Here is a 24,303-nt window from a genome sequence, read left to right as displayed (position 1 = left end):
CGTCTTTCTCCTGGTTGTCATGTTTACTTGGTGGTGGACGTGGCTTATGGATGTGCTTTATGGAATGCTTGCACCTGTAACTCAGAGGTCAGTCCCTTCCTTAGAAGAACACATGAGAAATCAACTCAAAACAGTCAAAGTGATTTCAGATATGGGCAGTGGTTCAACCTCAAATTGGTATATGTCAGCGGGGGCCCTGTGTTTGCCCAGGCAAGCGTTTCCTGACGTTTCGGTGCAGTGAAGAGAATCCTCATTCATAGACAAGATCAAAAACTTAATAACAGAATAAAACACTAACTTTAATTTAATCTTCTTTAGAAGGGACTTAAGATTTCTTTGTGTAAATTTGATCTGAGTTACTTGAGCAGGTTATTCTAGATTCTAGAGCTTCTTTCCCTTTGGTCGTGAGAAGTGTGCTCTCTGCTATCCTGGTGTTTATTTCCCTGCAGTCCCACATCTGAAGCCACAGCTGGGTGCCCTTAACTGTGTACAGGAACACCAGAATTCAGCCATTCCCTTTTCCCTGTCTCTGTGTTCCCTGGTTTTCCTAAGTGCTACCCTCGGGCCAGGATGATCTGGGGGGACAGAGTGTCGGCTCAGACTTCACCTTGGCACTTTACCTCTCTTGACTGTACTGAAAAAGAGGTTCTTAGGAGCCAATTAGACACAAAACAATTCCATTGTACATTTCTAGCTATCAGAGGAGAATGGTGGACACAAACTTGGGCATTCTTAGGCACCCACCCATGGACACTAGCTCTAGCCAGTTCCTCCCTCCTGGCAGAGGCTTTATTTCATGGCTCCAAATTAACGTTGGATTCCTCCCTCCTTGAAACAGAGCAGAGTCAGACTCATAGCTTCTCTACCTCACACGGAGGCTTGGAAGAAGATAAAGACCAGCCAGTGACTTCTGCTCCAACATCTAGCAGTAAGGATGGTAAAGCCCTGCAGCCTTCATCTCTGTATAAAAATCTGTAAATTATGGATGTTTCTGCAGTGTCTTTGGTGGAGGTACATTAGGTGGCTGCTGTTGTGCTGTTACTTCTGATCAGAAGGCACGGCTGGTGATGGTTCTTTGATTTTTCTGCTTTGTAGGTCTCTTAGAAGCTATTGTACATTCAGTGCAATGTGTATTTCTTAATCTTAAAGGTCAGGTTTCTTAAACTCTAGAGTTAGTGGCATGGTTTCAAAATCACTTATATATGATTTATAATTGGTGTGAAGGTCTGAATTCTGTCACTCTCTGTTTTCCTTTCATCAACATGTTATTTTGCCTTCATCCTCTGGACATATGCCCATGGTGCTGGTGACTAGGAAGCAGAGCCCTTATGGCAAAGGAACGAGTAATGAAAGCCTCACGGTTTTGAGCCCTGGCAATTACGGTTCCATATGCAGGCAGCAGCAGTTTACTTGTTAGTTCAATGATGTGTTTTCTTCACTTCATCAAAGCCTGGTCCAATTGAGTAAGAGCTCAAGACTATCTAGTACCTGAGTTGACTTCAAGGTCACAGTTGTGGTGGCTAACAATCCAGGCAGATGTTGTGACAAATGCCTCTTCTGGGTATTGGGATCACCAGAATCTCTTCCACTGAATCATGTCCAGGTGGTGCTTATGGCAAAATATCGCTTCTGTTCAATAGTAGGAACGAACTGCACTGTCTTTTGCTCCATACTCATGAATAACAAGTGGAAAGCTTTTGCAGCACTGGCACGTTCTGAAGAAAAGCCCCCGATGGGGGTTGGCCTCACAATCATGGGCTTACCATTGGTCCCACCTCCACACAGATAGAACTGATGGCAGAGGCGGAAGAAGAGGTGGACATCTTCCTGAAGACTCAGCTACTTCAGTGGAAGGCTCTACTTCTCACTCACCTGCCACGGGGGAATACAGGACCCTCATCCCAGTGACCCCTGCCAACACAGGGTCGCCTGGAGTTACTGAAGTCATTATTGCTGGAGATCCCAATTCTAACGTTATTCATTTCTTTTCAGGTAACTTGGCCCTTTGTCATCCGGTTTGATTTCTCTACAGAGAGAAACAGCGCATACTCTCATACTACAGGAGGATGTTTTTTCTGTGGGCTGTGATTAGACCGATTTGTGATTTGGGGATGGCCTTTATCACAGGTCATCATTCTAGTGCCAATAAAGTTAGATTTATTTTAGATAAATAATGCTTTTATTTGCCAGTATAGTCTCTGTTTATTTTTGTGACTTGGTTGTTATGGTAGAATTTCTTTCTTTGTTCCTAATCTTGTGATATCTTGACTTGAGCCATTTGAAATCAATACTTTTGTAGGTCAAAGTCTTTAAATATTAGCAATTTCATTTGATTCAACTCAGATATGCTACCTGTTTCTTACGGCTTTACCCAACATGTGAATAATTTACATATGCTAATATCTTTGCTCTGAAATTATTATCTTTACTGGTGATGGGTTGGTGAATTTTACTTTCGGTGAAGGGCTTGTGGCTAAACCTACTTATGATTCATACCTCAAACTTTATGATTTAATCTACTAATAATAAATAGACATGATTTCTCTTGTTGCAATGACAAAGGGGTGATTAAAGATGACTTATTCAATTAAGTTGGACATGGACCTAAAAGGAAAGTGAGACTTCTCAAATAACCAGTCTCCCTACTTCTCCCTTTCTTTGTTCCCTCATTTGCATTAAGAAACTTATATTGAAGAAAAAAGAACTAGAAATATTACTCTGACTAAGAAATGAGAATTGAAATCTCTCCTCCTCATGACAGTGATTCAGTGATTCAAGTATTTCCTGCCACTCAACCATTGAATTATATTAAAGATTTGTGATTTTAAATATATATATTTATATCTGTAGCAAGGTCTGCCTCTCTTCCGCCCACAAAATGAATAAGTCTTATAAGAACCCAGTATATAAAACAGATGACATCTGTGATGCTCTAACTGAAATGGGGACAGAAGACTCAGAATGCCAAGTGCTTGGATTCTTTCCTCTGTGGTGCTCACCCAGAGCTTCCAGAAAAGCAGCTTTTAAAAGTACTCACTTTGGTGATATTGGCAAGACAAAGTTCCTCACACCCTTTGATTAATTATTCAGCATGGTTCTGCCCTCAGTTAGGAAACATCCCAAGTAACATTGTTCGTTTTCTTCCAAAGAAATGAATCTTAGAGCACTGCTCTTTTCTCTGGGCAGAAGGACTGTGCTTCAATCAAATGAATTTAAGTTTCAAATGGCAATTTTCAAAGTAATAGTATCGCGAAACGGCTACATAGCCTATTTGTTAGTAAATAAAATGCTTTCTACAAAATGGATACACACATATGTGGATTCCTTCTGTTCCATGGTCAAACAGATTTTCCGTGGTTCTTCATGGATTAAATGATTAGTAAGTGATTCAGCTGTCATCCTTGGTTTTCTTCCAAGCCACTCAGATAAAGCTTATTTCTTCCCATACATTTTTCTCTGTTTTGATGCTTAATGTTAAGAGCTAAAACATTTGCCATTGTGCTGGTGGTGGTGACAATGGTGGTGACAGTGGTGGTGGTGGCATTGGGGGTACTGGTGTTGGCATTTTAACAAATGCTATTTTTGAATATTCTAACTAAGGAACAAAACAAGCTGTCTCCTCTATACAGTTACATGAGAGGTGACAGGATGCCTACTTCTGCCTTCTCTAATCAAGGAAATGGTGATGATCAGATTACTGTATTTTCCTTACAGGTCTTCATAAGAGGTGACTATAGCCATTTATGAAACCACTGTCCCTTTTTGTTGTTATTATTGTTTGTCTTGTTGTTGTCTTGCTTTTGTTTTGTTTTGTTTTGTTTTAAGATTCCAGCATGTTGGAAAATATGTGGGGAAGAGGGAGAAGAGGAGGGGTTTCCATAGGCTGAATCCCAGATTTGACCTGTGGACCCTGATTTGAGTAGTTCGTAAGCTTGTCTCAATCTAAAATCTTTTGGTGATAGATGTTTGGGACGATGGGATTATATTAACTCTTGGTGTTGAAAATACAAATTTAAATTTTGAAAAATGTTATTTTTTAAAACATAGTCTAATAGCCAGGTCCACATTTTTTACATGTTAGCTCTCATCATCTTACTCCTTTTTCACTTATCTTCAGGCTCTTTTCCCCTAAATAAGCAGTTGACCTTTCCCTTTGAATTTTTACATAATTCAACACCAAGATCCTTTACTGCACACCAAAACCATTTTCTATTTCCTGCCTCTGAGAAAGCTCTTTAAGTGGCTCACACTCTGAGTCAGAGAGTACACATACTCCCAGTAATCACATTTGTGTAATTCAAAGCATATAGTCTTTATTTCAAAGACACAGTATCAAGTTCCAACCTCAGATCTGTGAAGACATCATAATATTTTTGTTAGAGTGTTATGTTCTTAGATTTCTACCAAAACCACACTTCCTGTGGTCATCCTGGATGGTTTGTGCTGTCCCAGTTTCTTTCATTTTGATTAAAATCCCTAGCCTACTCACCAGTGAATCCAGCAATGAACAGTAATTAGTACCATAGAGCCATTCAAGGCTCCTTGCCATTGGTTTTTTGATGACCTTTAAAACACTAAACTTGGTGATAGGATGTCTGAAATTACAAAAGTGAGGAAATGCAGACTGCAGTGGGGAACACCCAGTAATGAGCCTGTTCTGATTACTCCTTACAGAAGACCAGGACTCATCGGTTCACCCCAGTGGAACATCCCATACCACTCATGGATCAGAATCAGCTGGTGAGTTTGCGCTACTGTAGTCATTTGCTATTATCATCTTTGAGCCTGCTGATGATTAATAAAGCATGAGTCAGTGTCTCGAGAAGAGTGGTTCTCAGACTTCCTTAGCACGCATCACAATCATGGAGAGTGCTTATTAAATCTCACTGCTGGGCCCCATTCTTCAGGTTTCTGATGTGGTAGGTCTATTTCTGGTAAGTTCCCTGGTGCTGCTGGTGCTGCAGGGATGGGGACCGCACTTTGAGAACGACTGTGTTGGAGAGAAGTCTTCCATGTGGAAGGATCGGGAAGAATTCAGGCAGGGTCTCAATTTCGCATTATACTGCTCCAGCCTGATTAAGAACGTGGGTCTTGGAGTATGAATGGCCTGGGCTTGACCCCAGCTCCTGCATATACTAAGGATGTTGCTTAAGGGATTTGAGACTCAGTTTCCTAATAATTAAAAATAAGATAATAATAGTTGTCACAGGGTATTGTTTGTATACTATATATAGTATGCACTATGTATACTATATATATATACTAATATATACTATATAGTATATAATACTATATACTATAATATAATAGGGTGATTATTCATCCTACAAACCCTGTGACCTTTGAAAGTATGGTTAGCATCCCTATATTCCAGACGAGGACACTAAGACCCCAAGAGGGCAAGTACCTTGGCTGGGTTGACATGACTGGTGAGTTGAGTGGTGGAACTGGGTTTCAAGCCCTGGGGTCTCATATTGCCTCTATAAGTATGTTCTGGAGAAAACACTCCATAATGACCATAATTACTGCCAGGCACATATTATTAAATGGATACATGTTTGCTGTGACTCAGATCACAGCCCTGGAAACATTACTGCAGGCATCAAAGTCTGACATGAGGCAGGTTTACTTGTGACTGGTAATGCTGGGACCACTGAAAGGTTCTTCCAATACCGGTGACCCTGATATCATTAGTCCAGGTGACCCCATGAAAACCAGGGAATCCATCTGGACCATGGTCTTCCCCTCATGCCCAAGTCAGGGCTGCAGTTGCCTCTGGGCCTAAAGATTCACACACTTAAAGCAAATATGTAGACGGTTATTTACAAGGTGGCTTGGTAATAAGCTTTCATACAAGAGCACGGGATAGAAGGGTTCATTAGAAATGCTTCTAAAGTAAAGACAAAAGTCCCAAGCTCTTTACGTTCCTTGGATGGGCCATTTAGCTTTTCCCCAACTCAGTTTCCCTTTTTAGTAAAAAAGAGGATCAGGACACCTGCCCCTGTTACCTCCCAGAGTTTTTTTTTGAAGAATGGCAACTATCAGGAAAATGAAAAATTTTGAGAAATGACAGGGAGTTATTATTACAACCATGCTCTCTGAAATCAAGAGAGAGCTAATCCAATTGTGGTCCTTGGACCAGAGCTTGCTGAAATGCAGAATCCTCAGCCATCTCAGACCTACTGAATCAATGTCTGCATTTTATTAATTAGGTCTCCCCCAACACTGGGTATTTTGTATGTGCCTTGAAGTTTGAGAAACTCTGTCCTAGACTGTTTTTCTCACAGTCAAGGCCAGTTGAATTATCTCTGTGCACACGTCTCAGGTTGTATCTCATCTCCAAATTATAGTGTCAAGTGTCCGTCTTGGCCGAGTTTGCTTTCCCAGCCAGCCCTGCTCTGGCTGTATTTGCAGACCTCTAGGGTGCAAGGTGAGGCCTGCTCTATCTCGTTCATCTTCTCTGGTTTTCGCTTGAAGTGAGAATCAGGTGGGCGGGAGCGGTCTCTTTTGTTTGACTCCTGTGCAGGTGTGTATTGTTCAAGTGGGAGGTTTCATCTTGTTGTACACACACCCAGATCTTTCCTTGCTGGGAGCACTTTTTTTGAAAACCAAAATAAAGAGATTATGATCCATTAGTGGCCTCCTTTTCAAATATCAAAGGCCGCTATGAGTCAGAGGAAGACCAGGGAGAGAGACTATACTGCTTAGTGGGCTTTCAAGCCCAAAGATCTCCAGTGTAGATGGCCAACATCCCATGACCCGTGTGGGTTAAGACATGCCAATGACCAAGAGCCCTGGGGGCTGGGGGCAGCTAGGAAAAGCACTTTGGATTCCTGAGGTTTGCAAAGTTTAAGGCTACTGTCCTAGTGGCATGAGGTGTGTTGAATGGCCAGAGGTCTGTTAAGAATTTGCTTTGTTCCATTTTGAGTTTAACAAAAACATCAGATGGCATAAACGGGAGTCATCCTCTCCAGAACAACCACCATCATCAAAATTTCACTGTCCACTGTCTAAAGTTTGACTTTTCGCAGACATCATCCTTTCTTCCACCCCTGGGCATCTTCATCCCTTGCTTAGCCAGACGGACTGCTCTGATTTGCTTCTCCTTCCCTTGGTAGACCTGAGAATATTGCAGTGGGTTCCCCATGGGTAGGAGGGAGCAAGTTCACTTTTGTGGGATATTTTCAAATTATGTTTTGAAGCAGTGGAGGGAGCATAAAACACAAAAGACAAAGCTTTAACTTAGGTGAGTCTCTTCACGAGAGGGTTAGAAGTTTCTTTTAAAACACGACGCCTCCCTCATTTTGATGAGCCAGGCTCCCGGGAAGACTGTGGATTTTTTTTTTTTTTTTCGAATGTTCGGTTAGCCAACACATAGCACATCATTAGTTTACGATGTCATGTTCAGTGATTAGAGTTGTGGGTTCTTTGTCTTGAGACGTTTCCTTCCAGTTTGAGATGCTTTGTTTCTTTATTTTGTTTTGTAGTGGTAGAAAATATTCATTCCTCTGAAAACAAGCATGTTTCAATAAAATATTAGCAGGACCTCTAATAGGGTGATTTTTTCCCAGACAGAAAGGGCCATTGCCCCCTAAACCCTTATTTTTTAATGTTTATTTTCGTGTCTGTGAAGACACTGGATGCGATTATTAGATTTGCTTTGGACTTCCTAGAGCATTTGAGTCCTCTAGGGATCTTGTTAAAATGAAGATCCTGACTCAGTAGGTTTGGGGTGAGGCCTGAGATTCTGTCTTCCCAGCAGGCTCCCGACTGATGCCAGTGCTGCTGGTCCGGGGACCACACTTTGAGTAGCAAGGTCCTAAATCAGAAATAGGATGGAGCAACTACACACAATTCCCATTCTTTTTTTTTTTTTTTTTTCTCCACAATTCCCTTTCTTGTGTACTTCTTTAAACTTCTGTGAAATTGTGATGAAGTAGATTTTTACTCTTCACTTGATCTTAGCCAAAAGGCCGAGAAGCGATGGATTTTTATCCTTATCCCCATTTTCTGAGTGAGAAAAGACCTGGAGAGGGTAGCTTGACTCAGCAGACATCACTAGCAAGAGACAGAAGCGGACATGAATCTAGGGCTGCCCAGGCTCTGGGAACCCAAGGTCTTATACACTGCACAGCACTGCTGGTGAGATTTCTCATGTTCTTGATGAACAGTGACATTTCCAGATGCTGGATTTAATCAAACCAATTCTTCTGGCGAGAAATCTTTCATGTAACACTTTATAAATGTCTGTGGCTTGAATCTATAAATAGCTTCACAGTGATGCAGGAGGTAGAGAGGTTTGCTGTGCGTGCTGCTCTGTAAGGAGCTCGTCGTTAGGCATTCCAAACTTTGTTTGAGAGATATTGTTTTTTCCCCCTTAGGACACTCAAGTGGGAGTCAAGAAGGTGGGGCAAACACGACCTCGGGTCCTATGCGGAAACCTCAAATTCCAGGTAAGTTTCAAGCTGTGTGGCAAAAAATAAATAAATACTAAAAAAAATCATTCTTTGCAAGCTAAAAGGTGAATGAGAGCACTTGGTAGGGAAAAAAATGGAACTTTGTTTTTTCCGGGTCCCATAAATAGAATGAGCTAAGATTCAGACCTGTTCCTGGCCTGTCCCAAAGAAGGGACACGTTAGCTACTAAAGCTTCCTTCCCACATGAGTGATCTGTCACCCAGGGTCATACCTGTCCCATACCCAGGTCCTTCCTATCCCAGCCCAATTTCCGCTTTATGTCTGGGATTGGAAGACAGCATATAAGTTTCACACTGCAGACACTGGGGAGACATGAGTGCCATGTGTGTAGGGGGAATAAAAACATTCTTCCGGTCCCTAAATGACTGTTTCTCGAGGGACAGTCTTTCCTGATCCAGACAGAAGTGTCCAAATGAGTCATATCATGTGATAAGAGGGCCAGGACACCTGTCTCTCCTGGGCATCGAGGTTTAAGGCACTCAAGGCACATTCTTTATTTGACTTGGGGCTCAAAATGGAGCATTTCTAAGGGGCAGTAGGGTTACAAAGAAGAAAGCTTTCTCCTAGGGTTGTAAATTCTCTTTTTAACTTTCGCCTCTTCAGAAGCCTCTGAGCTGAGCCTCCCTCGGGGAAAGGGAAGAATGCAGGGTGCACCTTGCCCCCTTGCCTCAGCTTGCCTGAGCACAGCTGGGACAGGAGCAAGTTGAGAGAGGGAGTGGGCTCCCTGGGAAGAGGGGCGGTGGAGATGCGATTTGCAGTACTCTTCCAGGCTCTAGTGAGTCTGAACAGGAGAGACCAGAGAAAAGAACGGAAGTGAGGCCTCCTGTTGGCGTGCCCACCTCCTGACTCCATCTCCCGCCCCACCCTCACCTAACCAGGTGGAGGCCAGGCAGGGGCGTCCTGAGCAGGAAGTGGGAGGAAAACCAAGACTCCCAAGGGGGAGTGGCCAGTCCATGACTTCCCATCCTTCTCCGGTCCTGAGCTTCTATCTCACTGCACAGATATACAACCCATGTGGCAAGAGAACGTATTTAAGTTGTCAAGTCACATTTTTATCCCGTTAAAATTTGATTGTAAAACCCATATATAACATCTTAACGGTCCACAAGTGATACGTGGAGACATTTGAGAAAATAGAAACCAAAGGACAAAAATGTAAATCATTTGTTAGCTCCCCCACCGTCTGGAAATGCCACGGTTCCCATTTTCATAGATGTCCTTCCCATCATTTTAAAATGTAATTTATCTACAAAAATGTAATTACAGCACGCATACTGTTTAGTGAACCACCGCCACTCCCAACAGGTTGCCTGCAGCTTTCCACTGTCAGTAAATATTCTTCTCCTGTTCTCACTGTGCAGAATAGAGTGGGTATGACCGAATTCCGGTCACTGACCCCTTACTCTTACATTAGTTGTTTCCAAATTTTATTATTAGAAACAGCACGCAATGAACATCTTTCAAAATGGATTTTGAGGTCCTATCAATTCCCAGAAGCAGGAATCAAAAGCTGAATCAAAGGCATGCACATGTTGAAGGATAAGATTTACCAAATGACCCCCCACACACACACCGTTGACCTGTTGAATGTGCAGAAATTCAGCCTCTTCCCACCCACTAGGGCATGGCTCCCATTTGTGTTTCTTAATAAAACACAAGGTGGAGGCTCTTATATAGAAGAGGAAAGTTCCTTCTGAGGGAAACATAAATTTCCTTTAGTCTCCTTAATCTCACTGCGCCAAAGGCATTTACAGGTTTCTACAGGTCAGTCTATGCTTTTTTTGGAGACATGCTTCTCCTGGAGGAACTTGAAAATTCTGACTGGTGGTCAGAGTTCAAAATAAGAGGCCTGTTGGGCAGACACCTATAGCAGAGTTGGTCTGGTGTTATCTGCCAGCTGGCAGGGCCCTTTGGCTGAACTCACCTGTGGTACTGAGTATAGCTCTTGTTTGGACCAGATCAATTTATAAAGTGCATTTTTGTTTTTACCAAATGTATTTCCCAAGCTCATGGTTGTCTGTTGGTTCACTCTCACCAGAATGGCTCATCATCTTGGCCTCCCTCCTGGCCTTGGCTTTGATTCTTGCCGTTTGCATCGCTGTCAATAGTCGAAGAAGGTAAGGGGATGCACCTTGGGGCCTTTGCTTTGAAAGGAGATCCTTATGGGGCATCTGGGAGGCTCAGTTGGTTGAGCAGCTGCCTTTGGCTAGGGTCATGATCCTGGAGACCCTGGATCGAGTCCCACATCAGGCTCCCTGCTCGGCAGGGAGTCTGCTTCTCTCTCTGACCCCTTCCCTCTCATTTTCTCTCTCTCTCTCAAATATATAAATAAAATCTTAAAAAAAAAAAAAAGAAAAGAAAAGAAAAGAAAAAAATGAAAGGACGTCACTTATGTGTGGGCTCCATGAATTTCCAGAGTGTAGCCCCTGGAACCAGCAGGCTCAACACCCTGGGAACTTGTTAAAAATGCAGAATCTCAGGCCCTATCCAGATCTCTTAAATCAGAATCTGTGGTTTTTGACAAGATCTCAGGGACCCATGTGCATGGTACAGTTTAAGAAGCCCTGCTCTGGCACGTTCTTTAGATAAAAGAAACCCTGTGTTTATTTGGACCATCACTTTTAGGTAATGTTTAATCTTTCAAGGTTCTTAAATACTTCAGAGTTAAACCCATGGAGACACTATCTAATGAAATTTATAAAATATCTTACCTGGAAGGCATAAAAGTATGTACCTATTCATTGACTAATTAAATAGTATTTAGTAAGTGCACTCACCATGCACAAAAACACTGTAAAAAGATCTAGGAATTGGGCATTCCCTTTAGCCTGCTTATGGCCCATGGAACCTTCTAGAACCTTTACCTAAAATAAGCATTGGGTTTCTGTGGCTTTCTTGCTGTTTGGGTTGGTTTTGTTTTGTTTGTAATGATACTATTTTGTATTTTCTGGAAACTGTAGTTGAAAGGATTCAGGTTATTGCTTAGGAAGAACTCTCTGACAAGAGGTCTATGAAATGATGAAGAATTTTCCTTCGAAAAGTCTGAATAAAGTCGATCAAACAGCATGTGGGCTGCTGTCATATTCTCAGAGGTCCCTCTCTCTCTTCACCCCAAAGAAGACCTGTCATGTCGGAAGTTACTTAAATAGTGCCTGTACCTGACTGAGCTGTGTTAGTCTCAGACATAATACCACCTTATTGAAATGAAGGAAAAACTTCATTCTAGCAACACGAATTTTGACAGGGCCCTCCAAAGTGTGAGTCTCAATTTCCAGGGCTCTAAATGTGCCCTGTCTTCCTCTGAGCATATGCAGAAGAATATTCCACCTTTTATAAATGTCCCTGGAGCTTGCTTCTGACGAGATAAAAGAATTGTATTTCTAAGGAGGGCTCCCTTTATTGTATCAACAGATCATCTAACAGGCCAGAAGGGGTTCTTGACTGAGGAGAGGATCCGGACAACATGCTAGAATCTTTCTTGTTGGCTTTTGGAAAGCAACTGCTAATTATGTGGCCATGTGCAGTGCATGTGCAGTATCTCTGAGGTTACTGGTTATCTGAGGAAACTAGATGATGTCACTTCCTGCTGGTACAAGTTAATAAAAGTGCTATCTTAAAGTCAAATAGCTGTTGTTATCTGTACCTTTTGAGAGAATGATAAAAAGAAGTAATTTTTTATCATTGATAAATTGATTAAAAAATGGTCATTGATAAAAAATGATAAAAAAAATTACTCATGATAGCCAACTGTAAAAGGAACAAAAACTAGAAAAGGAAATCTGAAAGACCTCTTAGGAGGCTCTTATGACTAAATGGAAAGAGAATTTGTTTGCTGAATTTAAATAACGTGACTTGAGGGAGCCCTTACAAAGCGTCTTTATACTTTCCCTCAGCCTTCTTGTTTTCTCTTAGATTACTTTTGCCCAATTAAAGATGAATTTCCTATTGTTGGAAATGAGTCCTTTTGTTCCAGGCTCTAGACTGCACCCCCTCTGCTCACATACACCGTCCATAAGGTTTGCACACGTCGCCATAGAAACATTGGCCCCAGAGGCTGTCCAAGTGGGAGACTCCTCCGAGAAGCATCTCAGCTGTCCTGAGAGCAGCTGGAGTCTGCCCAGTGGGGCTGGTTAGCTCGTACGGCGCTCCCCAGACTGTCAGTCGCAGAAAGGGGCCCAACGGCTGCCTTCCTCCCCCACCCCCGCCCAATCCCAACACCAGCCGTCACCCTAGCAACAGGCAAACAGGGACACGCGGACCGGCACAGCGAGTATCTCACAGGGAAAGCAGCTGCTTGGATGCCATAAATCACCATGTCCCGATTTGATAATCGGAAACAGATTTGCCACACAGCGACTGGGTGGTTAACGGCTCCCTGGGCCCCTTCATGTGCGCTGCATTTCTAAAGCCGAAAGCCCATTTCTAATCCTCTTAAAAGGCTGGGGCCTTTTTGCTTTGAACATTACATTTTAGAGAGATCCAGAATCTTATTTTCATCAAAGATAGTTTGGTGGAAAATAAGGACTCAAGGCCAGCTTCCGTTTGTCCAGCAAACGTCTTTTGAGCGGCTCCTACGATCTGCACTGGTGAGGGAGAAAAGATGAAACACGGAAAAGATGCCATCCCAGCCCAGAAGAACCTTGAGGTTTAACAGCAGCATTGACTTACTGGATCTGACTCAGCTGATCTTTCTGAGAACATACTCTGGGCTGGGCTCTGGTGTATGAACTTTGGTTAAAAGACGAAAGGGAAAAGCAGTTACTGAAGTTGATGGGCAAGGCTTGCCCACGGGCTTCCAGGACAAAGTGACCCATGAGTCATGCATCGTAAAGATGCGGATGGAAGGGCCCTGTTGTTTCTTTAGCTTTTCCCATCCCCGCCACGCCCCACATCATCTTCCCTTGCTGTTCATAACCAGAGTCCTTGATTTTCCACTTTCCAGTGAAAATCCTACTTCATTCCATTTCCTTAAGAGCAGACAATTATCTTAGGGGTCGGTTGGGTTGGTAGGTATCAGATGAGGCCCACGAGGGGTTAAGTGCCTCTGCCATAAGGATGTGATCTGATTTGTATGAAGATGGAGGGAGGGAATGTGAGCACCTTACAAGAGGAGATTTCACAAAGCTGGAATGATTCAAGGGTGTCACTATATGGCTATGCAGAAAAAGCCTTCACCAGCTGTCAGTCTGATGGGGAATAGTCATCTTTTCTGTGCTGCCGCTTCCCAGAGGGCAGTGGTCCCCCCTCTGCTTGGTAAGCCCCTTCTGTAAAGCTCCATGGTTTAGCCACCTTCCTTCTCTCTTCAGCTACAGTCAAGCTCACTGCCTTGTTCACCCAACCTTGTTCTGTCCTCCAGAACAAAGTTGTCCTATAGAACTTTCATCGATGATGCAAATGTTCCACATCTGCACTAACGCACAACCACCTGTGGATCCTAGGCACTTGAAATGTGGCTATTTGACTGAGGAGGTGACTTTTTAACTTTCTTCCGTTCTAATTGGTTTAAATTTGAATAGTGGCCCATGGCTAGTGGCTGTCATGTTGGGTGGCACAGCTCGGACACAATGCAAAATAAATCTCTAAGTATCTTTAAGGAGTGTTGGGGTGGCGGAAGACAGAAGAGCCCTTGTTAAGTTTCTCCCCCAAACCTTCAGGATAAATTCCTCCATGCCCTAAATGTGTGCCACCTGGTTTCTCGCCCCACCCAGGCTGCCCACTCTGGAGACCTGTTGAGACCCCCGCATGGCTCCTTCCACTGCTCAGCTGACTGATGCCTAAGATTTGAGGAGAAAGGAGCCTAAGAAGGGGTACAGTTTGCTAGAGATCTCTGTCTGCCCTTTGGAGTCTGAAAGTCTAAGTTGCAGATACTCTGTTTATTGCCGTAACTTGTGTAGCCTCAGATGATACCCTTGGCTTCTTGGACTCTGTCTCTGGTTTTACGTAATGAAGAGGTTGGCTGGGCGACCTCTGAAGTCCCCTCAGCTCTTGTGTTCTCTCTGAAAGTTCTGTAACTAAAAAGAATGAAAAAAAATTATAACTTGTCTTTTCAAAGGTACTTATTAACACTTCTGACCTGGTGACCATGGGGAACTTTGGGGAGGCCGGTGCCCTCACAGGGACGAGGCCACTCCGCACCCTTTCCTCGGCCCTCGCCCTGTGCATCTCTTCCATCGGGCTGTTCCTGGGTTATTACCTTTTCTAATAAGACAGTGATATAGTAAGTAAAAAAAAAAAAAAAAAAAAAAGAAGGAAGAATGGACAGACAGACGGACGGACTTACTAACTAGTGCCTGGAGTAAAAATATTGAACTAGTTATTTATGGGACTCATCCTGTCCTCCTGAAGAAACTCAGAGCACAGACACAGAAATCCAAAAGGAAATGGGGGCAGGACAAACCCAAGCACAGTATTTCGGTGCCCCATGGGTTCAACGTTATCCACTTTTAAAATCAGCTTTGCTTATGGGGTACCTGGGTGGCTCAGTCGTTAAGCCTTTGGCTCAGGTCATGACCCCAAGGTCCTAGGATCAAGCCCCGCATGGGGCTCCGTGCTCAGCAGGAAGCCTGCTTCTCCCTCTCCCTTTTCCTTTCCCTTTCCGCCTGCTTGTGTTCTCTCTCTATCTATCCCTCTGTCAAATAAATAAATAAAATATTAAAAAATAATTAAATAAAATCAGCTTTATTAGACAAAATAGCAAGAGTCCCTATCCCCCACCCATGCACCAACATTTTTTGTGATTATGAATCACTTTCCTACAATGTGCCATTCAACTTCTAAACTATCCATTAGGTCAGCAAATGGGAATTGCTTTAGTAAGGCACCTTCCCTCCAAAGAACACCTGAGATACCCACTGGAGAACTTGAAAAAATACAAGCAGACTTCCGCCTTCAGCCTTCTGGGCCATCTTCATAGGAAATATAATGACTGGTTGGGAGCAACCAGAACACAAGCAAATCCCAACTCATATGGCTCTGGTTCTGTGAACTACAGCCAGCGTTTCTCGAACCTTCACTGTGTTCCAGATCCTGTCCTAAGTGCTTCTCCAAGGCCTTGGCTGCCCCATCCGCCTGAGAAAGAGCAACACGTGGTAATTGCGGTTACACTCATGTGTCAGTGCTGGGCTGTGTTTCAAGGGCTTTCCACAATCCCATGAGACTGGTACTCTTGCCCGCCTGATTTTATGGATAAGAAACCTGAGAATCCGAGAGGTTGAATGAGTTGCTCCAGGCCACACAGCAAGAAGTTCTCAAAACCCAAGCCTTCCCAGCACCTACCCCTAACTGTGCGGACTGCACCCATAGTCCCAGCTCCACGGACATGCTCCAAAGTTCAAGCGACGACCCCCTCCACCCCTCCTCAACATCATGCCAGCGGGGACAGGATCTACCTCCCATTGAGGAGGTATAATTTCTGCTTCCCCAAATAAGAGATTAAAGTTTATGGCCTTGGCAATTCTAAAGGGAATGGCCCATAATCGTGAATAATAGAGGCTTTGTCTCTACAACTCCAAATATCCAGCGGCAAAGTGAACAATTCCGACTTCACACTGTTTCCAAATCTCCAGATGGCTGGCAGCATGAATAGAGCTGGGCAGAGCCCAGGCTTCTGGTCATAAAGGCATAGATTTGAATATTGACTCTGTCTTACTAGCTGTGTGACCTCAAGCTAGTTATCAAACATCCCCAGACCTCAGTTTCCACTGCTGTGTAACTAGAATAACAGCTGCGTTGCATGATTATTCTGCGGATTTCATGAAATTATATGTCAAGTGCCTTGCAGTCAGGAGGTGTCCAATAAATGCTAGCCCATTTCCCCCTTCCCCACCTCCTTGTTGCCATGAGGCTCTGCAGCTTTGCTTCTGTTAAGCAATCTGACTTCTAGATGTGCAGCCGTAGGCCTGGGATGGGACAGAGGAAGCATTGCATCAGGCTGAGTGGGCCAAGACAGTGCCACAGCTATGACCTGGAGATACCATCAAGGTCATGCTCTCCCATAGAAGACCTCCTGAGCTCGAATTTTGAGCAATGTTACTGAGAACCCTTGCAGTAACGGTGAAGAGCTTTCTTTACATAGTTAATTAAGCCTCCTATGTGCAGAGTTATATGGAAGTTACCCAATGTTAGCTGATGAAAATCAATACGGCCTTACATGTCCAGAATAATGTTTCATTTTTCTCAGGCCATGCAGTCAGAACCCTGATAAAGCCAACAAAATGTCCACTGGGAGAGGAAGTCAGGGCCCTTGGTTGAATACACAAATCAGAATGATTTATAGTCCTCATGTCCATGATTTATCTAAGTCTGCAGGAACTGCTGAAGTGCCTAAAAAAGGCAAACATTGCCATCGCCTAGGATGAGGAAGGAGAATTAGAACTTAGGAGTCAGACACCAAAAGGCTTGAATTCCAGTTCTTTTATTACTTGCCAAATAAACGGGGGCAACTTACTGAATTTTTGGAGTACAATACTAGCCCTGGCGTCCCTGAGTTGGGACTACAGTTTCTCAAACTTAGCTGTGCATCAGAACCCCCTTGCAGGCTTGTAAAAGCAGAGATTAAACCCACTCCGAGACTTCTCCTACTCGGTACCTCTGGGGTCAGGCTGAGAATGTGTGTTTCTAACAAGTTCACAGGTGATGCTTTTGCTGCTGGTTCAGGGACTCACTTTGGAGGGTTAACCATCGGTCGGATGAAAAATGCTGTCGGACCATCCAAACCTGTCGTGATGACCTTGAGGGTGGTGGTGACAATGATGATCTGTGTCATCAGAGCGCCTTCTCATGTGCTTTTTTCTCAATCATTAGGTGTGGGCAGAAGAAGAAGCTGGTGATTAATAATGGCAATGGAGCGGTGGGGGACAGGAAGCCAAGCGGAATCAACGGAGAGGCTAGCAAGTCTCAGGAGATGGTGCACTTGGTGAACAAGGAGCCCTCGGAGACCCCCGATCAGTTTATGACAGCCGACGAGACGCGGAACCTGCAGAACGTGGACATGAAGATTGGGGTGTAACACCCATGCCGTGGTGACCTTGGAGAGAAATAGCACTTGGAGACATCACCTTAAGAAGGAGCTGGGACACTTCACAGATGTGACGTGCTACTGATTGTTTCATTTGGGGATTTTTTTTTTAGTATAAAATTTTCTACTCCTTTTTGGTTTTTTGCATTTTGTTTTTTAAAGTCAGGTCCAGTTTATAAAAACAGCATTGCTTTCTGAAATGAGGACCCAATTGATAACCTGCAAGAATTTGACTGTTTCAGGTCCCACCTAGAAGCCTCCACCCCGTAGGGCGTGCTCTGGATGCCTTCTAACAAAAGCCACAAATACGTCTTCCTGATCCCGGCCATCCCTCCACTCCTCCTCCCAGGCAGCAACCACCTGCTATACATGTCCCCCAGAGCTAAGAGGGGTTGGTCCCTGGGAGGATATTTGAATCAGTCCACATCCCCGCCCCCCCTCCCTGCAGCCCATCCCTGGGCATTTCTTTCCAGTGGGCTAGGGGTCAGAATGTACTGGTTACAAAGCCCCTTCTACAGAACCCCTGGAAATTTTTCATGTGCTTCTGGGAAATACCCAAAAGGTGAAGCTATTTATCTGTAGGAAGCTATTTATCTGTGTTTTTGAAATATTAAACCCTGGAGGTCCTTTGATTAGTATGATTTTTTTTTTGTTTTTTTTTGTTACTTTGTCAGAGGCATAAAGGGTTCAAGCTGATTCATAATAAACATCTGTACTTCTTCCACCTTAACCCTTGGTGCTGTGATCCTTCACTTGTTTTCACCAGCCAAGTCTGGTTCCCAAAAACTCATCAGGAAGATGTGAGAAGGCCCTCCTCGAAAGTCTTCATCTCAGAGCCACTAAGCCCCCATTCAGGCTCACTCAACCAAATCCCAAAGAGAATCGAGGAAGACAGCACTATTTTATCTCTGAGTCTCCAAAGACTTTGTCCCGTCTTAGCACCTGAACTGCCAGGGGGAGGAGCCTCAGCAGCTTTTACATGAGAATGACCACCAGTTCTCTGCCCTGTAAGGCTCTGAAAAGCCACATTACCTCGCAGGAGCTACCATTTGGGGCGTCCCATTTCATAGACGCTGACCCTGCTAAGTCATGTCCAAAAAACATTATGGGAGAATCTTTTGACCTCTTGTAATAAAAAGAGAAGCCAATGGAAATGAAAGAGAGCATAGACCGTAGCCAACCGGTTGCCACAGATTGGGGAGGAGGGGAGCAGCTGTGTCGATCCTGTTTGAGTGTTTTTATGACCGTATTTGTTTATACTTTAACAAGCCAGCTGTCCCCGATGCAGTTGCTTCTCAGGGTAAGTTAAGTACCTGGGAAGTCCCTCAGAAGGTTACAGGGCTGCCCGCCATCGGAGTCTCGGCAGCAGATAGGGAGGGTTATGACCAAATGAGAGAACAATGGCTTTATGCCTTGCTTGGCAAGTCCTCGGTCTTTATTCCTTAGTTCAGAAGTCCCATTGGTCCTGGAACTTCCAAAGATGATTTGTAATAGAAGAAATAGAATCTATAAAGTAAGGACTCTTATGAAACGAGACCTTTTCCTTATGCCCCCACAAAAAGTCATCTGTGCCTAAACTGATAGGTTTGCTAAGACTGAAGAGGAAGAGAGTTGGAGGAGGAGGAAAAGAAGAAGAAGGAGGAGGAGGAAGAGAAGAAAATGAGTCCCACATTAGTCAGGGCTGGTCTTATACATGGGGTGATTAGGAAGGAACTATTTTTAAAAGAGGGGCCTGCTTTCTGCAGTCCTTTCCAATTTCTGTTCTCCCCTATCCATCCTCATGACCACCTCTCAATCATCATCTTTGAAAACTTCCTTCTGTGAACTTCCTCAGCCAGTTCTATATCCAGCGGTCCGGGTTTCTCTTTATTTTCAAGTGGATAGCAAAGAAAAGGACATCTAGCCACTCCCCTTCACAGCTGCTATGTCCAAGTGCTCCCTACTTTCCAAGAGCTTTCCTGGTCTGCTGCAGACACCCTCACTCTGGTTCTTTAGCCACTCTAGCATTTGTTTCAAGAGGGCTATTCCAGGTTTGATCTGTCCCCAGATTCCTTTCAGGGTCATGGATAGTCTTACAAGTCTCACAGTTAGGGATGGTTTTCTTTTTCTAGAGATTTTCAATAAACAGTCTGAGATAGGTGATTGTTTTCTATTTTATTTTAGAATTTCATACAATCTTTCCTTTTATTACTGTTGTAGGCCCAGAGCATCCAGCCCTTGAATGTAATAGCCCTCCAATATTGCCCTGAGTTCATGGAATAGGAGGTATTCTCTTCCATTTGAAATAATGATGTAATTCCAGTAAGCTGAGAGTTTAAGATGCAATTTTTCCTATAATTGTAAATCTTTTGTGTCTCCTGAGGTTTGTCTTTAAATTAGCACTGCGTGAAAAAAAAAAAAAAGAAATGGGGCAAGAGACTCTTTTATATCGATATTTTGTAGATTCTGGCCTAGTAGAATGGAATTCTCCAGCAGAACCTCTCAAAGTTTTATATTGAGACCATGATGCCAAGAACTGATTCCATAGCCAGTGTTCATTCAATACTAGTACAGCCGAGGAGTGGGAGAAATGAACCTCTGACTTCCCTAGAAATGTTACGTGTTGTACTTAAGAATAAAAATAACGTGGCCCGTTAACCTTTATGTAATAGGTATGCCTTTCTATAAATCACTTTTGTTGAGTTTTCAAAGAATAGCGCATTGTTCATGCATGTACAGTGACCATTGTTACTTTGATTTGTCACAGCACACCCTTCCCCTGATTTTTGTATACTTACTGATGGACCAGTAGTAATGAGGAAAGCATGATATGTATATTGCCCTGTTGAAAGTACTTATTGGAAAAATACCGAAAGGCTACTATTAAAAGGCTAAAGGAAATGGACTCGAGAGTCTCTGATTTAAAGAGAATGGAAGCCTTGGAGGGGCAGAGCTGTGGTGATCTGGCTGTCTCAGTAATTTAGAACCACAAGGTTAAAAGTCTGTGAAGTGTCTGAAACCTTACTCTCATTTTCTCTTAAAAAAAAAAAAAAATCACATGGACTTCTACCACTTGAGGGTCAGTCTTCTTTGGGAGAAAGTTTAATTCTCTCTAGAAAATGTATGGTCTACATAGCTCAGACTAAATAAGACATCTTGAAGCGTTAGTTCTTTAAAAACCAAGTACTACTGGACTCCCACGCAGAGAGAGAAGAGTAAACATACTCACCTCCATTCTCTCATGCAAACCTCTGAAAAGACAATAAAGAGATATCCCAAAAAGGTGTAAACCAGGGGGATCAAAAAGAATGGAAGAAGAGACAATAGGAACAAAAATTTGAAGCTGGAGAGTGACAGTTCATTGGTAACAGCAAATCTGGAGAAGCTGAATCCTAAGCCAGCAGTGGGGAAGTGAAAACGGGTCAATTTCATGTGTGATGCAGAACCCCCATGAAAGGCTCAGAAATTGGCAGCATTAGCTACCTCTGGGATGTGCTGAAGAAGATGGGGTTAAAAATAGGAGGATGGCTTTGAGGTCTATTTAAGATGCAGTTAGAACCCCAGATCTCCCTCTTCACTCCAAGTAGCTAAAAGTCTGTTCTTTCTGAATCTCAACCAATGACCAGAAATCCATTCTCTGAAGAGGGCAAAGCAGAAGGTCTATGAGGGGCAACAAGTTATATCCCATTGACATTAGAAATAGCATCCTGAGAAGTGAAAACATACATAAGGAATGTTGAGACTCCCTTGCCTTCTCCCCCCAAGCCTGGCTTCCAGAGTGCCAGCAGCCAAGCATGTATCCATCAGGCAGAAGTTCAGTCTTTCTGGGGAGTCTGATAAGATTGAGAGAAAACTCTGAAGATACTAACATGAGAGTTCTGCCAAGGAAATGGCCCAGCAAACCAAGCTGTCATGGAGATCACATCTCAACCCCCACCAGGGACACAGAGCTCTTAGCTTCCTTTGGCTCCCTCTTACACATCAGAAGTGGAGATGATTTATAGAGAGGAAAACTTTAAAAAAACATCATAAATAACCACCTTAAGATAAGAGGAGATCATATATCAATGAAACAAGAACACAACGCTAATATGAAAAGGAACATTGAACGAACACCTACAAAAAAGGAGGTCTTTAAAATTTAAACTCTAGGGGTGCCAGGCTAGTTCAGTTGGTTAAGTGTCTGTCTTCAGGGTCCTGGGATGGAGCCCCTGCATCAGGTCCCCTGCTAAGCAGGGAGTCTGCTTCTTCCTCTATCTCCCTCCCTCCATGCTCATGCTCTCTGTCTCTCAGAAATAAATACAATCCTTTAAAAATAAATAAAATAAAATTTAAACTCCAAACCGCAAATTGAAAAATAAACTCAATAGAAGATTTGGAAAAATAATATTAAAGAAATATCCCAGAAAAGAGAGAAAAAAACAAAGCAAAGGAAGCAGAGGAGAAAAGATAAAAGTAGGGAACCATTCTAGGAAATCTACCTTGTGAATAATAGGAGTTGCAGGAAGAGCAAATGAAGAGGAAGGATTCATTTAAGAATAAATCAAGAAGGTTTCCCAGAACTGAAGAACACAAATATCTAGACTAAAACAACCAGGTGAGTGCTTGGCACAACGGGTGAAAACGGACCCACATTAAAGCACATCATCTTAAAAATTCATCACAATCGAGGCAAAGAGATCTTTTAATATAACTCTGGAGAGGGAAGATTGATAATACAGAGGATTAAGAATCAGAATAGAATGAGATTTCTCAAGAGCCACATAGAAGGCCATGAAACAGTGCCCTCAAATTTGTGAGAGAAATAGTTCCCAGTTGGAACTTGAATTTAGCTAAACCACAAATTAAGAGAAAGGGCAGCATGAAGGCATTTCAAATATGCATTGTCTCCAAACCTATCCACCCGTTTTCAGGCAATTCCCACAGGATGTACTCCATCAAAACAAGGGAGTTAACTGAGAAAGAGGAGGGCATGGGACTCAGAGCAAAGTAAAGGGAATTCCTACAATGATGACAAGGGGAGATCCCAAGATGGCAGCTGCACGAGGACCAATCCGTCCAAACTGAAGTACTGACAGTAAATGAATAGAGCTCTAATTAAGAAGAAAATTAATTTTTTGGTTCTAGCAGTTAGCTACCGATGCATTAAAAACCACTCCAAAAATGCAGTAACTTAAAACAACAAACATTTATTATTTCTCAGGAGTGTCCCCATTGACTGGGTGCTCCTGCTGACCCAGGAAGAGCTCAGCTGGCTGTGATTGTACTCACACATGTGTCTGTGGTTAACAACAGGTCAACTAGAATCTCTGATGGCTTCATCTGGCATGGCTGGGAAGATAGGAGGGTGGTCTCTGCCTGTGTGTCCCTCACATGCCCCCAGCTGCCTGATCGAGCCTTGGCGGCAATCCAAGTGACAATAGATGTCCATAAGGCTTCTTGAGACCTAAACCAGGAACTGGATCTCCATCAATCCACCATGTTCTACTGACCAGACAGAGCATAAGGGCAGCCCAGACTTGAAAGGTGGGAAAGAGGTTTCACCTCTGAATGGGAGGAGCTGCAAAGTGACATTGCAAAAAGTGTGGTTACAAGGAGCCAATGATCAGGGTCATTAGTGTAATAGGTCCTTGAGTGATATGTTGAAAGTTGCTTTGGTGCTTGGAGGCACCTCTCATGTTTACGCGTAAGTACACGCACTCTCTCGGCCATGTTGGCTAGAGCATTAATTTAGAAAACTGTAAACAACTTCATAAATGCCGTGTTTATTGGAAAAGGAAGAAGCAGTGTCCTGTGTGAATCTACATTCATGAGATTATCCAATACAGTAGAAGGAGCATGGGCTTCGAAATCAGACAAACCTGGGTTTTAAGACTGACTCTGTCGGCTAACTTCAACCCTGTCCACACATCCTAAATACTTGGAGCCTTCATTTTCTTATCTGTAAAAGAAGGACCATGAAAATTCCACAGGGCCACTCTGAGGATTAAATGAAGTCATAACACCTGGCAGGGTCTGGCCTCCATCAGGTCCTCGAAAATACTGATTCCTAAGTGAATATCAATTCATGTCCCTTATGCACACAGTAGGCACTTACCCTCTCTCTTCACCATCCTCTCTGGTTTCCAGAGCTCTAATCAGCTTTTAAGCTCTTAACTTAGGATGCTTGGAACCAGAATATTTTGGGCTCCAAGGCTCTTCTATTTTCACAGCAAGGTCTTCTGCTTCCAAAGCCAGGCTAAAGAGCAAGGAGTCTAGCAAGCAAGAGTAGCAGGCATCCCTTGATGAAATCTTGGCCATTCAAGCTGTGGCTGTGGATTAACCAAATTGGTGGTTCCACCCACAGCTTGGATCAAGATTCCCAGAAAGTTGCCTCACCACATCCCTCCGCAGGCCAAGTCCCTTCCTCTCCCAGTGCCACCCCTTTACCTTGTCCGGGTGTCATCAACACACGTCTTACTGTGCCACCTAATTAATTGGCTCCTGGGTCTGTCTTTTCCACAAGGGAGCAAGCTTGAGGGCAGGATCCGGCTCTGGATCTTGAGTGCACATCAGAAGGCCGAGATCAATAATGGCCCCAACAGCCCTCTACGGAGTGCTTACATATTCCTGGAGTCACACTCCTCTGAGTCGTTCCTATTAACCCATGAAGGAGAATTCGTGTCCTATTTTTAACAGGTGAGGCACCTGGGGGTTGAAAAGGAGTTAATTATTGTCCCTAAGATACGCACGTAGAAAGGGGTAGAGCCTGGAACGGAGCTCAGCTCTGTCCAGAGCCTCTGACCTCCTGTGCTTTGCTGCCCGTAGTCTAAAGTTTGGTAAATTGAACTT

The 24,303-nt window shown here is 43.5% G+C and overlaps 1 protein-coding gene across 11 annotated transcripts in view; it reads left to right on the top strand.

Annotated features, from left to right (window-relative positions):
• The window catches only part of CD44 (CD44 molecule (Indian blood group)), an 84,881-nt gene extending 66,658 nt beyond the window's left edge, over nucleotides 1-18,223 (top strand). For 5 of the 11 annotated variants that reach the window (XM_059405792.1, XM_059405819.1, XM_059405838.1 and 2 more), the window contains 6 exons: nucleotides 839-937; nucleotides 1,786-1,992; nucleotides 4,675-4,740; nucleotides 8,382-8,453; nucleotides 10,516-10,594; nucleotides 17,280-18,223. In XM_059405792.1, the coding sequence (XP_059261775.1) occupies nucleotides 839-937; nucleotides 1,786-1,992; nucleotides 4,675-4,740; nucleotides 8,382-8,453; nucleotides 10,516-10,594; nucleotides 17,280-17,484 (728 nt within the window). In that variant the 3' untranslated portion in view covers nucleotides 17,485-18,223. Of the gene's footprint in view, nucleotides 1-838; nucleotides 938-1,785; nucleotides 1,993-4,674; nucleotides 4,741-8,381; nucleotides 8,454-10,515; nucleotides 10,595-11,888; nucleotides 12,068-17,279 lie in introns of those variants that run through there. The other 6 variants (XM_059405802.1, XM_059405854.1, XM_059405811.1 and 3 more) reach the window with 4 other exon arrangements.
• The last annotated feature ends 6,080 nt before the right edge of the window (nucleotides 18,224-24,303 follow it).

The sequence above is a fragment of the Mustela nigripes genome, chromosome 1, assembly GCF_022355385.1.
Source record: "Mustela nigripes isolate SB6536 chromosome 1, MUSNIG.SB6536, whole genome shotgun sequence".
In the NCBI taxonomy this organism is placed as follows: domain Eukaryota; kingdom Metazoa; phylum Chordata; class Mammalia; order Carnivora; family Mustelidae; genus Mustela; species Mustela nigripes.
The sequence above is the reverse complement of the archived record's forward strand: the minus strand, read 5'-3'. Positions and strand labels throughout refer to the sequence as shown.